This window comes from Rhipicephalus microplus, unplaced genomic scaffold (genome assembly GCF_043290135.1).
Source record: "Rhipicephalus microplus isolate Deutch F79 unplaced genomic scaffold, USDA_Rmic scaffold_21, whole genome shotgun sequence".
NCBI classification, from domain to species: domain Eukaryota; kingdom Metazoa; phylum Arthropoda; class Arachnida; order Ixodida; family Ixodidae; genus Rhipicephalus; species Rhipicephalus microplus.
Genome location: NW_027464594.1, coordinates 2,403,384 through 2,420,709, shown reverse-complemented (window position 1 = coordinate 2,420,709; position 17,326 = coordinate 2,403,384). Strand labels below are relative to the sequence as shown.

The 17,326-nt window shown below is 44.8% G+C and overlaps 1 protein-coding gene across 2 annotated transcripts in view; it reads right to left on the bottom strand.

The window, feature by feature from the left end:
- Positions 1–17,326, bottom strand: part of LOC142785332 (uncharacterized) — a 112,787-nt gene that overhangs the window by 36,716 nt on the left and 58,745 nt on the right. For both annotated transcript variants that reach the window (XM_075883796.1, XM_075883797.1), the window contains exons 2-4: positions 14,981–15,032; positions 9,771–10,158; positions 418–543 (exon numbers count right to left, since the gene is read on the bottom strand). In XM_075883796.1, coding sequence (XP_075739911.1) covers positions 418–543; positions 9,771–10,158; positions 14,981–14,983 — 517 coding nt within the window. In that variant the 5' untranslated portion in view covers positions 14,984–15,032. The remainder of the gene's footprint in view (positions 1–417; positions 544–9,770; positions 10,159–14,980; positions 15,033–17,326) is intronic.

The following is a 17,326-nucleotide window of genomic DNA, read 5'->3' as shown; positions in this document are numbered from 1 at the left end:
ACGACCTACGACCTATGATGTGGGGCTCGGCATAAATTTTGACCGCATTGGGATTCTCGAGTCAAGCTTATTTGAACCCCTGTATTGCATTACAGGTCTAGGTTATCGTGTACATGCATCGAAATTGCTTTAATCCAGTGAAGTCGCCCTTCTGACAGAGTGAATACACACTAAGGCCTGCAAATTCGAATCCAGTGAGCTCAACAATGAGGGGGGACAGTAGTAATATAAGGAAGATAAGCAAGCTAGCTAGATTATGTCCAGTTTGCTACCCTACACCTGAGGAGGGGATTAAGGGAGTAAAAAGAGCGAGAGAGAAAAGAAAGGGCACATTTCACAACACACACACAACGCAGAGTGTCACTGTCGCCTTCAGGCACTGCAGGAGAGCTCTTGTGGCTTTCCGTGCCGACTCACCTATAACTCTGGAACTGTTGGCGGTGCTGACGCACGTCTCAGAGTTCCCTCGCAGGACAGGCAGGAGAGCATCCAATTGTAGGTAGGCCCTGGCCTTGTGGCCGCAGGAGTCGAATACTCGCATGCCTGGACAAGTCGCAATCGCAGTGTGTGCTAGTCATTTGCTAGTAATATAGACATGCAGTATAATTGCATAACGCATTCTTGCAAAGAGAACAACTCACCGCATGATACACAAGAAACAACAAACATTTGCCAGTTGTGATGTACAATAAATATGTACGCAGAGTACACTGTGCTGTTCTCTTGCCTTGGTACAAAAAGACGGCCATTATGAATGTCAGTAGTCTTTCCCAGAAGTCCTCAGCATTTATAAATTAGCATTTATATTCCCGAAAAAGTTTTCAATGATAGATACGTCATCTTTCCCGTAGGGAGCTCTGAAGCCTCTCATATCCAATAGCTTTAAACGTGCTTTGCGCTGTGATAGCGCATGTTGAACAGACTTGTCTGCCTCGTAAAAACAGGGAATGATGTGCAACACTGAGCAGTTTTTTTGGCAATGCTCCCGATGGTCTACAGTAAACCACTATTTGTCATGATTAACTTACGCAGTAACTATACAAGAAAAACTCGTTGCAGCTTTTATACGGAAGGGTGTCGAAAGATACAAAAGATACTTCGCATAGGCTTTGAATTCTTTGACAAATTTATTTATTTATTTGCCTAACTATATCTCGCGGACACGGTTGTATGAGGGTAATCAACAAGCGAAAGGGTTCAAGCGAAAGTAATAAGTTCTTATGCTGAAAAGGCAGCGCTTTGCAAAGAGAACAATACAGCAGCTACGAGCAAAAGCCAATCATTGGTTTTCTGGTTCGTCATGAACATCGATGTTGCGAAGAGTTTAGAGAAGACATAAGGAATACGCTTATTAGCCATTCGAAGAGTCCTTAATAATATAAAGAATCACAGCATATCCATGGAGTGCACGATGATGAGTGGAGTGAAGCAACCATCAGTCCGCCCGTGCTTCCATCCATCCATTCATTCTTGCTTCCGCCCATCCATCCTTCCATCTGTGCGCCCGTCCGTGCATCTGTCTGTGCATCCATCCGTGTGTCCATCCGTCCATCCACCCGTGCCCCGTCCATCTCTGCGCGCATCCCTCCGTCCACGCGTGCATTCGTCCGTGCATCTGCCTGTGCGTCCGTCCGTCCGTTTGTCCATCTAGTGAACACTCAAAGTACCACCGCCATCTCGCACCTTTTCCTCATATATTCATCATATAGAGGCACCGCCATCCAGCGGGCATTCCAAGGACTAAACGAGAGGTGGCACGGTCAGACTAGAAAAGCGGCAGGCGCGCACTTTCTTACGGCCTGCGCTTCGTATCTAGTTCCCATCTTTCACCACCGCTAGTTCATGGCAGTGCGGCCCAACTCTCACCAAACCTTGCTAAAACCATGGAGCTTACGCCCCGCGACTTTAACGTGCCAACCTTTTCTGGTCAGATGGTGTTTGAAGTGTGTCCTTCTGTTGCTTGTTTTTTTAGTAATAATCAAATTCAAGGCAAATTTTATTAGAAATTAGGTCACCGATACTTGTCTCTGTAGGTTGTTTTATCAGAAATAATTATCTTTTTATTCATGATTATTGTGCGTGAGTTTCCTCCTCAATTCAAAAGGGTGCCCGCGTGCCGCTCCTCTATATTGTCCGGCCGTGGAGGTGGCTACCTCCTTCTCCCCCTCCTCCTCCTCCTCCTCCTCCTCCTACTACTACTACTACTACTACTACTACTACTACTACTACTACTACTACTACTACTACTACTACTACTACTACTACTACGACTACTACTACTACTACTACTACTACTACTACTACGACTACTACTACTACTACTACGACGACGACGACGACGACTACTACTACTACGACGACGACGACGACTACGACGACTACTACTACTGCTACTGCTACTACTACTACTACTACTACGACGACTACGACTACGACTACTATTACTACTACTACTACTACTACTACTACTACTACTACTACATACATCGCAGACGCCCGACCCATGGCTTAAGGAGCTTCACACCTAAAAAAAAAAAAACACTATCTCGCCAATCTTTACACTGGGCACGAATTCCATAAGAATGGTAGCTTGAGCGAGTCAGTATGGGTTCACCTTGGCTGGACAGCGCACACGGCACGAGGACAGAGGAAAGAACACAGACAAGCGCTGACTCGCAACTAACATTTATTTGGGAAAGAAACAGATTAAATATAGGTGAAGTGCAACTTAACAGAAAATGCAAAAACACCAAACAGCAAAAACAATCAAGCACGCCGCAAGCAAGGGAAAAATATAACATTGGTATAATCTGCAGATGTTAGAATTTTGCGTCGCTGAGTGCAATTGACAGCACGCAGACACACTTATAGTTTTTTCTTCGGATGTGGAAAGCTTCAATCGCTTCTCTTGCTAGCTGGTTTCTATGACACGACAGTATCGTGTCATTGAATAAGGGTACGCAGCCGCATCTGCGACAATGAGCAGCGAGGGAGTACGGTTTTGACTCCGATAATGAGCGTTCATGTTCTCGCAGGCGAACGCTGATACGTCTTCCACTTTGGCCAATTTAAGTTCTACCGCATGATAAGGGAATATTATATACAATACTACACATTCTGTATATCAGAAGATGTGGTTTATACCACAGTTGCCCAGAACACTTTCATTAAAGTTGAAGTTTATTTTAGGCAAAAGGAAAAGCGGTACAATAAAATTAATCATGGCTTTTGCTATGCTTAGCAATGCTTTTTTGATCTTAAGCAAAAAGGGACACATGCTTATGAGGAAATGAAAAAACAACGCCATATCGTTTGGCCACGTTTTTCAGGGGCGTAGCCAGAAATTTTTTTTCGGGGGGGTGGGGGGTGGGGGGAGGGTAGGGGGCGCACGAACATCAGCTTTTCTCTGTGACGTCACTATCGGCGGTAGTTTAAACAGATGCTGCACATGTATATCAAGTCTTGAGATTCCCCCTCTCTCCACGCATATGGTTTTGAAAAGAGTGAGCAAAGTTACTGTAAGGATGATTGATTGATATGTGGGGTTTAAAGTAGTGGAGTGTTCCAGAAATTCCACCTGGGGTTCTTTAACGTGCACCGAAATCTGAGCACACTGGCCTACAGCGTTTTCGCCTCCATCGGAAATGCAGCCGCCGCAGCCGGGATTCGATCCTGCGACCTGTGGGTCAGCAGCCGAGTACCTTAGCCACTATACCACGGCGGCGGGGCAGTAGTGTAAGAAGTACTCTGAATACAGTAAACGACAGGTACAGTGACCGTTTGGAGCACTGTACTCTCGCCGCAGCATTGATTGGACTAGTCTTCGAAAACGCATTATCGCTATTACCCACCTAATCGAAGAAGACCCTGTTAACCGTTGATCTTCGTTAAGCATGGATTGCGTAGTCCTCGTCGTGGTGAAGTGCGTTTGACAGCTCAAGGGCGGTTCCACTTACAACGAGGAATCAGAGGCATACATAGTAAGTTTTTGTTCTTTCATATTTTTATTTTGGTTTCGTTTATTTGGCTGAGCGAATTTCTAACTGCCGATATCTGTGACTTCATGCCTATGGGGATGATTCTTGTGTAAATCTCTATTTGTCAAGCCGCCCTGATGCAGCGGTAGCTTTAGTCAACATTTTTTTTATTTTACTGCGTGCATCCAAGCATGTTTGCGTTACGCAATAAGTAATTTTTCTTGTAAAATATGCTGTACACTGGCAACACAATTTTGCACACGTTAGTTTTCGGGCAGACTTTCAGTTGCACTGTGACTATTGATAGCAATGAAGTACTCCGATCGTACAAGTTTTATCGTGCAATCTGCGAGGGCAAGGTAATCACTGAGAAATGTTCACTTAGCCTCAATCAAAAGTGCACGTGCGACCAGCCTATACCTACTCGCATAAAACTAGCTTGATCGCTGCATTTATGCACTAAAACACCTAAATACGCTCAAAAGACGCGATATGTTCTCGTTTTTTTTTTACCTTTCTTCACTCAGCTTTCTGAAACGATGGCGTTCTGGCATAGTGTCTTACGTCGTTCGCAAGCGTGCAGCCCACTTTCCTTTTACCGGAAGAGATTCAGAACTACACAAAATATTTCACCTTGCAATATACGTGCATTCATGTTTCCAGCACTTACACCAGCGTGAACAGGAGTAGCCTCGAACCACACAAAGTCTTCAGTGATCAGTTCACCTGTGATCAAGGAATGAACAGAAGAGTTGCTCAGAGCATAGTGCACCATAAGCCGTTTCTCAGAACGCGTGAACTCTAGCGAGAACTGCCAGCGCATGCAACATGAGTTTACTTACGCTTTACTATGCAACGTCCATGCCTGTTGGTTGTCTGTTACGGGCATTCTGATGCGAGTCGCTGGAATTTCACCACTGCCATCACCTCCTTCACATTCATGCATGTTTGTGGTATTTTATCACAATGCGACAAAAACTAACCAGCCTTCCGTATGGGCGCAATCACAAACCTGAGACACCTCGCACATAGAGTAAGATACTGGGCGAGCGCGACCTTACCAGCACCTGAAGGGAAGCGGAGTAAATGTATACCCACGAATCTTTTCGCCAAGCAAAAAACGAGTGGTAGTGTTTAAAGAGACCCACAACCAATATTTATGGTACCCGTTTTCTTGAGTGCAACAAAAAGCTTACCAGTCTGAGCTTGTAATCACGGAACGGTAACGCGGAAAATGCCGTAGAACAATTATAATCAGTATGTTTAGATTTGCAGCGATTATGAAGTTTCAAGGAGACATGCTGCAAACAGTGGATGTGGTGGCAATAACAATTATACTCCAGTGTAATGCCAGCAGTGAAGAAAAGTGAAACCCTAAGTAGAGATAATGTTGTGTTTGTCAAGCTGCAATTCCACGACCACTGCTTTCTAGCGTGCTAAATTATTTCAATAGGAGTTGCACCACTTTCCCGGGGCTTCTTATGCAAGTACTTTTGGCCGTGCACAGGTTGTTTTTCTGATTTGAGCTAAGTCGAACTAAGCCAAGTCTTCGAAAACGAAATGACGCGTTTAGACGTGATCGACAATTCCCGCATGGTACTTCACGTGCGGCCTTAGTTGGACGGCTTCGTTATGTCATCGCTTGACAACTTGAGCGGGTTAAAAGAACGAATTTCGCCTCGCATGTGTGTGTGAAATTCGAACACCTATCAAGTAGTGCCATATAGCGACATCCTTCGATGGATGACAGCGGTAGCAACAAATCCAACAAACACCACCATCACCACCACCACCAGCACGCATGACTGATATCAATTTTTCATAGAGCAGTAGGTTGATGGCATTTCACGTGTCACAGCGATCGCATTCACAAGCTCGCGTGCTTCTTTCAACACGACAGAAATCGAGCTACTCTGGCAGCGCCGCGCAGCCATGCGCCTGGGCAACTGCACTTGTTTACTTGGAGAGGTCACGAAAGCAGCGCAGATTTTTGTGCACTACATACTTCTTTTACATTGTAAGACGCATAGAAAGAAACGAAAATGAACTAACATACATATTCGAAATTGAAGCCCTTGTTTCGGTGCTCTTCAAGTAATCACAGCAAAGTTATTAGAAATTGCTATTTGTGGTTCATGGCTCTTGCACTAGGGGCGCGACACGTCGGTTTTGGCCACTTCCAAACATGATTTAAAAATATAAATCCTACTCAAATCATGAAACGTATGCTGTGACCCGTCACCATAATTCACACTCTTTTCCTTTCCACCGGAATCTAAATCACCCGTTCTTGCCAGTTGTAGGTCCCCTTGAGGCGGAACTTTACCAGCCGACATGTATCGTCACTTAAGTTCTCGTTTTTTGCATATAGGGTCACTGCCCGAACATTGCTGCGCACGTTCCTTCCTAGCAATGCGAAGTCGCCCCCTTGAAATACGCTGCCTACACGCATTGCTTGGTAGTTCGTGTCCTCGGTCGATCAGCGCCCTTCTACGAGACTCAATGGTCGCGCCAAAATGCCGTACGGTATAAGGCTTGATGATTATTTCCCGAAAAGCAACGCTGCTCCCAGTGCACACTTGACAACTGGGGAAAATGAGAATGCCGCTTGTCGCAGGCAGGCAGCTTCATAGAAGTAACATGCCAGTGGCTGGCGTGGAAGATCACTTTGGGCTTTCCGTATTTCCGGCCTTTTCTGGACTATTTATCAGACCACTTCAATGAACGCTTTAAAAGGCATCAGTACACTTTGAAGATGCTTTCTTCGCTTCTGCCTCAGAATATTCCCGAATCTGCCACTAGTCCCAATGCCGAGAAGTTTGCTGACGTGTACTCGAGCATTATCTCAACTTCAGCATAGCAAGGACACTTGGCAGTATAGGCTGCAAAATGAAAGTGAGAGAAGCAAGAAATGCTGATAGTGTCTGCGATGCAAGCGGTTGCCCGTTGCCCAGAGGTATTGTTCTCAAACGTGCACCATCTTCTAAAGATTCCGGCAACTCTGCCGGTGAGCACAGCTGAAGCAGAAAGGTTGTTTTCATTGCTGAGACGCCTAAAGTTGTACCTGAGAGCTATGACAACAAATGAAAGATCGTTTGGTATCGCTTGAACGCGCCCGGAAGACATTGGCTCTGTTTTTTAACGGGAACGTAGACGGCTTCAGCCGAATCTGTGTGTAATGTCAACCGTAGGCGCCAGCTCAAAGATGAAAGTTAACTGAAGTTAATCTTGGATTGAGATGTTCAGAACAATAGTAAAACATAGTTGTTAGTGATCAATTCATGGAGTTTAACATCCAAAAAGCCCAATATAACTACGAGAGACGCCGTAGTGGGTGCTCAGAAAATTTTGCCACTTTGGTTCATGAACATGCACCTAAATCGAGGAGCACGGGCCTCAAGCATTATCGCCTACATCGAAAATACGACAGGGATTCGATCTCGCCACCTTCGGGTCAGCAATGAAGCACCATAACCACTCGACCACTCTGGCGGGTAGTAAAAAAGACGTTTTTGGTACAATCACTATGCACTACTTTTCGTCCAGTTGTAAGGAAGCAAGTTCAACTGTATGAGACACATTGCTGAAAATCACTTTGACAGCATGGCCGAGTGATTCCTTTCTCTGCCGTTCCCTACTCCTTGCTTTTCAGTGGCACTCTCACTCGCAGACGTTGTTGGCGGATATAAAAGATGTGAACGGCAATGCAACAACCCAAATTTGCAAGTGGCGATTCTCGCAAATTTTCGGTAACATATGAGGCATATAATGCGACATGTAATGCATAGGATAGTCTTTGTATCAATTGAAAAATATAATCAACTGTATTCCGCTATGTAATGTGTCTGTGTGCGGCATAAGACATTGTCCACACAGTTTCTTTTGTTTCTAGTAAAAAAAACTATGGTTACTATGTATATTGCTCGCAATTTTACGTGATAACACACCCACCCATGTTTTTTCATTCTGTGCATTTCTTGTCGTCATTCATGTCACTAGTTGCAGAACTTGCTCGGTGTGCCCTTCTATAGTCATGTCAATGTAAAGAAATGAACAGATGAAGCCAATCAATATATGTAATTTGTTGTATATTTTTTTCGCTTTAAATTCCTTATTCATGTGCTGTTTGCCACAGTACTGAACAATAAAGCTTGTGCTCACTACAGCTGCCCACACTGCATTTCTCATTACTGTGCTTTAGATTTATGACCACCATATTTTAATTTATGAGCTTAAGTTACACGATGAGTATTTTAGTAGGCCTTTGCAAGGCTGTGATTAGCATGCACCTTTGCCTGTGTTGCATCTTTGACACTAGACAATACTACGGAGTGCCTTAGACGTTATGGCATAATAAAAATATGTGTAAATATATTTTATACTCGCATACAAGTTGAGTTAGGTGTATAAACCAAATATTCAATCACGCGCGTGCATGTGCGTGTGTGTGCACGTGTGCGTGTGTGTTTATACTTTAGCAGAACATGCGAAGGTTCAATAGAAATGTTATTCTCTGGCTTGAGTATATCTTAATACAGATATACGAAGAGTCGCATTGTAATATATACTTGCAAACGTGGCCCTTGAAACTGACATCTGGCTAGTTCTATTAAAATGAACCTCTGCCTATTGAAAATTATCGTAGTGATCGACTCCGGCAAGATCTGTTCGAACGTGTACAAGTATGACCACCGCTTGAGCATTTATGCCGTTGCCAAGCCAACTTAAAACGCTCGCGGCTGAGATTGCTGCCCAAAATCTCACAGAGTGTTAAGCCTTGAGAAACACCGCGGCACGTTTTTTTTTGTATGCAGACATTATTCATTGTAAAAGCGCCCAGCAATGATATTGTGATAGCAGCGCTTAGATTTTAAATCATGTCAGCACAAAGTGACGAAAAAAAAAAGTTGAATAAGTGGTGGGGGGGGGGGGGGGGGGCTTTAACAAAATATTTTGGAAGGGGTTTGAATTGCCCCCTACCCTCTCCTCTTGGCTACGCCCCTGACATTTTTTAAACCGTGTGCAACTCGTTGAGTACACAGTATGTCCATGTATTTTTTTTTCTCTGACGGTGCGTTCCTCATTCCCAGCCCGTGTTCCATTTGTTTAAAGACAGTTGTGCATCTTCTCGGACGCTAGATCTGCGCTCCGGGTAACCCGCTTGCTTAAGTCTAACTACTTGTTCATTATAGCTTACTTGTAACCTTTCCCTGACAAGAATTCTGCTTTACAGGATGAACACATAGAAATGGTGTATCCTGCTTCATTATTCTAGAATAATTTGAGGAGAAGTTGGGTAAGATCTTCAAAGAACAAGGGTGGTATAGAGCCAACACACATGAGTTTGTAAAAATTCAGCTCCAAGTCAAGGAATTCAAGAACTCCTTTCTTTATAATCTGGATCGTGAAGTTTAGGCCACTGCCGTTCTTGTGAAACATATTCAAGATATTCGCTGAATCTCGAAAATAGTCAGCTGCATCGAAAAGCACTAAATAATCGTCGACGTAACTGGAAACACGTCTGACGATCTCTTCCAAGTTGTCTGCCAACTTTCTGTCCACGAAGCTCAGAAAAATTTCACAAAGAGTAGGCACCAATCTAGAGCCAATACAGACTCCCTTCTTTTGAATGTAGATTTCTTCTTCGTGTTTAACAAATGTGGATTTGAGCGTTTGTGTTATTTCCCTCCACAATCGTCCCTACTACTACTACTACTACTACTACTACATACATCGCGGACGCACGACCCACGGCTTGAAAAGCTTCGCTCTTAAAAAAAAAAACTAGCTCACCAATTTTGACACCAGGGACGAATCCCTGGTCCCTGTTGAGGAGGCCGATGGCCCACTTGAATAGCTCTAAGGTCTCGACCCCCTGTGCCAGGGGTAAGCCGCAGCCCAGCAGGGCGTCCCTGGCGGGCTCATGCGCCTGCACGAACGCGCCCAGGAAGACGTCGGCGTCAGACTCCAGGAGGACGCCATCGTCACCGCGCCTGGGCGCCGGGCAAGCCGGCTCCGAAGCGGTGTCACCGGGGGCCGCAGCAGTAGCGGTAGACGCGACGAGGACTGCTGCGCCGAAGAGGACGAGGACCGCAGACATCGGCGGACACATCACGCGGTAGCCGGCGAGGCTGCGCGGCCCAGAGATGCTCTTGTGGAGCTGCATGCCGGCGTGGAAGCCCTGCAGGTTGCGGAAAGAGAGGTAACGGGTAAAGCAAACCACAAGGAACAAGTCGGAGAGGTGTAGTCGTCTTCCTTCATGTCGAGCCGTTCCTCACTTTTTATTTTATTTTACCGCGTTCCGAGAAGAGCTGCAGGAGCACGGCCCGAAGGAGTCAAGAGCCCGGACAAGCTTCGCTTTGTGTCTCATCTTTTGTTTTTCTGGGCTGTAAGTCTTATTTCTCTCTTTGACGCTTTAAAGAATGCAGGATGTATATGACAACTTGGGTGCAGAGGGCAGCGACAGAACCAACGCTCAACGTTTTGCGCTATGGAAGGACATCGCATAGAAAATTACAATGCAGACAATATTATAAACTACAGTCCCAAATCCTCGGTCTGTAGTCATTGCGGCCGGACTTCTCTTGTACTTAAGACTCTGCATAATTTTACTTGAACAGGAGAACCGTTCTTTATGGTATATCGGCTTTCAAGGGAACGACCTCGGTAACCTCGAGGTCGTTTGTCTGTAAATATCCGCCAAAAGTCACAATCACACAAAAGCTTATCAGTTACAGTGACGCTGAAGAAGCGATTTACCCAAACCAAAATTGTGAAAGTTAACGTCCCGTCTCCTCACAGATCATTACAAAGTTGTCCATATAGCAGTGGACTTCAGGTTTCATTGACAGGTGGGGCTCAACGTCCCAAACCCACCATATGATTATGAGATACGCCGTAGTGGAGGGCTCCGCACACTTAGACTACCTGAGGTTCTTTAACGTGCACACAAATCTGAGCTCGTGGGCTTACATTATTTCCGCCTCCATCGAAAATGAAGCCGCCGAAGTCGGGATTCGATCCCGTTACCTGCGGTTCAACAGACGAGTACCTTAGCCACTAGACCGCCGCGGGGGGGGGGGGGGGGGGACTTCAGGTTACTCATGGCTGCCTCGAGTTCACCGACGTAGACAGGTATTTAAACTGCACGTGCGCCTTCCACGCCAATCTAAATGTATACCTTACCGTGTTTGAGAACCAGCGTCCTCCAGTTCAGCAGCGTAACGCACCGACCCTGTCTCGGCAATTCTCATTTGGCTTCGAAGGAGCTAGGTTACATTTCGATTAAATATATATATATATATATATATATATATATATATATATATATATATATATATATATATATATATATATATATATATATATATATATTATATCCCACATCTTTTCGCTTTCTCTGGATTCAATGTATTTTTCGTCATTATTTCATGACGACATATCCCGGCAGTTCTCAGTTTAGTAGCATGTTCACGACGGTTCACATCCACATTCAAAATAGTATAACTAATAGAAATCGAATAGAGCCGCCGCAGCGCGAAACACGGGACAGTGGAACTGACGGACGAAGCGCTGACCCCAAGTTTTATTTCTTTGTATGGTGTTTCATGTACTACCAAGGAAGTTTAGGTGCGAAAAACTATCGAATTCGCACGACTAAATTTTCATCCGTGGCTTTTGATGTTTTATAAACCTGCGTATTCACGGTAGCACCCCATTTTTTATCTTTGCTAATTTATTTTAACTGACCAACACCACATGAAAACGAGAGAATGTGGATATTAACTCGACAGGTTTCCTGGCTACTGCGACAAATTGAGAGATGAAAGAAAAAGGCGGGAAATTGTTTATTTACAGCACACGCACAAAAACACGAGAAATATTTGTAGTACGGAAGCGCATTAGTCCTTTATTACTTGCAGCTCGACGTTTAGAAAGACCGTTCCGCGCGACTTCACTTCATTGGAATTATTCACGAAATCCTGTCGACATCCATGATAACTATTCACTGCTGATGTATAGCTATTGATAGTAAACCAGAGGTATACTGATAGTTGAATACCTTCAAAATAATCCAACCAAAAGACGCCCATCACTAATAATTAAAGATCTAATCATTTCAGTTAAAGGAAAGAAATTAAAATCAGGAAATGTTGCTCACGTAACAGCCATTATCCAACATTAACTATGAGCTAACACTATCAACATCGGCCATATCTCAGCGACATTAGCCAATGTTGGCATTCCGAACCAACAATTTTCATTACACTGTATGCGGGCTACGAATGCGTCGGCTCGTCAACAGCTGATGAACACATTAGTCACTCGCTATGCAGTTCAACTAAGTGCTCGAGGTCTTTTTCTTTTCTCGTATAGTGCTCCCTCCTCTCTCTCAGTCTCTCTCTTTCTGTGCGTGTGCGTGTGTGCGCGTGCGTGTGCGTGTGTGCGTGCGTGTGTGCGTGTGTGTTCCCTTACCATTTTGCCTTAGCTCGTAACTTCAAAGGCCGATCAGCTGTCATCCGGCATAAACACGCCGGCTTAGAAAAACCAGCATTCCAGGTCACGATCGCACGCACAGAAGAACACATAACTAAGAACTCGCGAATCACACGAACACATCGCATGACATGCACTTCTCTTTCTGCGCTATAAAAGCTCGCTTTGTCAAACAGACTCAAGTGTCTTAAAAGTAAAACATGAAAGGGCCACTCGTTTCGGTGAGTGATTGCGTGCGCTTTGAGTGTCAAAGATAAACCGGTGCCTTCTTGATAGAAGGGCGATCTCTTCTGCCGGCGGGCAATAAAACGGAGACAAATACCACTTTTACTTTTCTATAAGAGACTTCGAAATCGATGGAGCATGCACTCCCAGCCGAGCGCTGTTATCGGAGCGCGCACATCTCTTTTGCTTTCCGGTAGATGTGGGGTATAAATGTACGTGTAAGAATTGCGATGGATTTCAACTTTACTTTGAACCTTAAGGGCTCGACATAAAACAAGAGTTCAATACTGCTGAACTAATACACGCAGAGCCATCACTGTAATAAGAACAGATACGAAGAGGACAGGTACAATGAGGCCAAGATACAAGGACTTCTCCCGTTTGTATCTGTCCTTAGCAAAGTTTAGCACTGTCTGCAGTAATTAGGAATCAAACTGTCTGTTAAGTTGCACCTGAACTTTCACGCGTAACCGTTAGATGAGGAGGTCGCTTAAAAAAATGACAACGACGCGTTTCAGGCGTTATAGTACAGTGGCCTTAGTGGACTTTCAGACGGAACGTTAACACGAAAGCCACTTGTCTTGGTAAGGTTTTGTTTGTGTTCTTTCTTTCTTTTGTGTTCTTTCTATGAAGGCGATAGCAAGAAATGAGAAGGTCACGCGCAGAATGGCAAACAGACCGAAACGTGCCCCGCGTTACGCACGCACAAATGACGCACAAAGCGTACTCACAGGTAAAGATAAACGCGAATAAGCGCCTCAGTTGTTACTTCGCTGTGTCTGAAAACCGCGCTCTTTTCGCAAACGGATGCTATGCAACGATTACAGTGACCTTTGTGCGCCCGGTAACTACAACAGAATCGTTCCGACGCAACCTAAAGAGTGTCCAAGACGTACGATTTTTCCCACTGCAAGATAAGGGCACGCGATAGAGCGTACACCCCATCATTCCCTATTCGGGCCAAAGTACGCATGATAGACAAGAGCCGTCGCGCGCTCATAGCGCCATTTTTCTGATAATGCTCAAAACACCATAGTCCCCCCCCCCCCCTGATATGCCCGTCAACAGCGGTAAGTGGTAGATATGAATAGTTTGCCGTTTGAACGTTGTACCCCTCGGTGGCTCTGTGATTAACGCCTCGCATTAACGACGCGGAGGGTCCCACGTTCGATTCCGCGCGCCGGAGTCTTTTTTGTTGAATTTTGTTCCCTTTGTTGCGTTTTCACATTTTATGTATGTATATATATATATATATATATATATATATATATATATATATATATATATATATATATATATATATATATATATATATATATATGTATATTATGGTGCATGATATCAACGCGGGCGGCGAAATCCAGCCGAGAGTGCCCATACATTTGCTATTGCAATAATATGGCGTCACGGTTACTGGTGTTAAAAAGGCATCGAGGCACAGCTTATTTTAGGCGGCTCGCACAAGTGAAATCGCAAAAAAAAAAGTATTTTCGTTGCCGTTCAAGCCTTGGCCACCAACGAGCGCAATTGTGGTAAGATTGTGGACGGCAAGCGCGCGCGTCTTTGAGGGCCCGCACCCGTTTCCGTCGTTCGCGAACGCCACTTTGAGTCCGTTGATCACACATTCGCGGTGCGCTGTGCTTGGCACGCTCCGAGAATCATCCGAATTGATCGGGTTGCGGCGAAAAACGACCAAACTAACTAGCGTTTACCGTAATAATAATAATAATAATAATAATAATAATAATAATAATAATAATAATAATAATAATAATAATAATAATAATAATAATAATAATAATAATAATAATAATAATAATAATAATAATAATAATTATAATAATAATAATAATAATAATGATGGTGATGATGATGATGATGATGATGATGATGATGATGATGATGATGACGGGGAGGACGAGAACCGTTCTTATGGCTACAGTCAATGTCATGTGCTTCAACAGAGCTGCATATAATTTTCCAATTTCTATAGTTACCAATCCCCTACAAATTTAGCTTCCCCGCCGTGGTGGTCTAGTGGGCAAGGCACTCGGCTGCTGACCCGCAGGTCATGGGATCGAATCCCAGCTGCGGCGGCTGCATTTCTGATGAAGGCGGAAATGTTGTAGGCCCGTATTCTAAGATTTGGGTGCACGTTAAAAAACCCTATAGGTGGTCGAAATTTGCGTAGCACTCCACTACGGCGTCTCTCATAATCACATGGTGGTTTTGGGACGTTAAACCCCACATATCAATCAAGAAATAATGTTGATACAGCTTACCATTTCATCTGCGTACAGTTCCTGGCGTTCGCATCCGCGGTCACATCACCACCTGCAAACAGTAGAAAGAAAGAAGGCACTTGGCTAAGTTACACACATAATATAAGCAGACTTCATGGTACAGTAATATGATATGGGTGTTGTTCATTACAAAATTCATGTACAGAGAACGAGACAAGCATGTCGAGTTATATGGGAATAACATTAAGCTCGCTCATCCCAGGACGCTATTAAATAACATGTCATTTCTTATAATGGTTGAACGACAATTCTGTAAATTTCTTCAGCGATAGGCTGTGGCCATTCGACTGACTATGCGAAGGGGCAGAATCCACAGCTGTGGTGGCGCAACGGATATGTGCCGTCACGTGATAGCAGAGAGAGAGTTAGGGGTAGAGGCCACAGCTGGCACCTTTGCAGAGCACGGACGGACGGATGGATAGATGGTCTGACACCAAGAGTATGAAGCATTAAATGATTTCACCTTAATACAGGTAACAGAAAGACCTGTTGATGGATGAGGTAGCACTGACTATTCACGCGATGGGCATAGATCCACAAGAGCAACAACGCACGCCCACGAGCCACGATGCAGGAAACTTGAAGAGCAAGGCATACCTAATATTGATGTCACATGACCACTTTTGATCGCAATCAGGGTGGACCCGAATCAGATTTCTTGATCGCGGTCAACAATCATCAGTGCTACTCGGTACAAACAGATTTGGATCGAGTTTGGCGCAGACATCTGTCGAATCGCCATCTGGGAGCCAGATCTCGATGCACAGGTAGCCGTAATTTTGATATCGATCGGGAATGATCGCGATTATAAGTGACCGTGTAGCAGCACCTCATAGCGACCGAGCCTAATCCGGATCGGCCGTGATCGCGATTAAGGGTGACCATTTCGCACTAGTATATCATGGTCAACCATGGCGTTCACTAAACGTACTGCTTTGAAAGCTTTAACTCGAATTTACCGAGCGGAGCTCATGAAAGCATCGCTAAGCATCAACTGAAAAACGTATTGCCATGCAATATCATTCCCCTCTTTGGGATAAAGATTAGCTTGAGGAGTACACCTTCGCTACACTACTTTCGAGCAGGAGCTGAAAGTGGCCTGACCAGAAAGTATACTTGCTGGACATTTGCCGCGCAGAACCCCTCAAATGCACGTGAGCAACTTAATCAATGTGCAGTACCGTTATTAGCTTCACAAGTCGTGGGTAGCTATGCGAGCTTGCTGGCGACACATTTTCCTCAAAGCGAACAAAGTCACTTTCTTGATTGATTTGTGGGGTTTAACGTCCCAAAACCACCATTTGATTATGAGAGACGCCGTAGTGGAGGGCTCCGGAAATTTCGACCACCTGGGGTTCTTTAACGTGCACCCAAATCTGAGTACACGGGCCTACAACATTTCCGCCTCCATCGGAAATGCAGCCGCCGCAGCCGGGATTCAAACCCGCGACGTGCGGGTCAGCAGCCGAGTACCTTAGCCACTAGACCGCCGCGGCGGGGCAAAGTCACTTTCTTGAACTAGTCGACTGTGTGGATGAAGTATTCAAGACCACGAGGTGTGGCCTGCTTGACAGCCAGCCCACCTGCCAATAAACCAATCAATCATTTCAGGGATCAGCTTTAGCAGAACTAAAGCTGTACTTTGCGTGCCCTTCCAGTTCTGTTAATGGCAATATCTACTATACAGGGACCAAAACTTGACATTGGGTGTGTGCAAAAATAGAAACGGTACAAACTACCTAAAGGACTCAGTTTATTGTTTTTTTTACGATCGGCCACACCATGTTGAATGTACCAATTCTCGTCTGCTGCTGACGATACGTCTGGGCGTAAGCCACCTCGCAATGCTATTTGTAAGCACCCGATAAGCTGTGCCTTCAGAAAGCAAGCGTAATGGTTCAGAATCTCGTTACCATGAGTTTCCTTTCCCTAAGTGCACACGCTGTGGGGCTCCCCGAGAAAATCCTTCGAGTATCTCAATTATTTGTATATATGTACTTTCCCCTTCACGCGTTTCGTCAACAGACGTCCACAAGTAGAAGTGATCGTGAATTACGGAGCTGTTGAGTGATCCCAACGTGCCGCTATGCGATGCAAATGGAGTTGTCCAATCCAATCACCTTCCCCACGTAGATTATATAGTAAGTAAGCGATTCCTATACGCCGGCTAAGTTATCTGCCTTTCAATAAACAGTTCTCTCGATGTATCGACCTGATGGCGGCGAAAAGCAGTATGCGTGCCTCCCATTTCCCTAAAAAAAAAAAAGCACATTGCCATCGTCACGTCGTTTCTTAACATTCACGCTCTCAAATGCACAGAGAGCG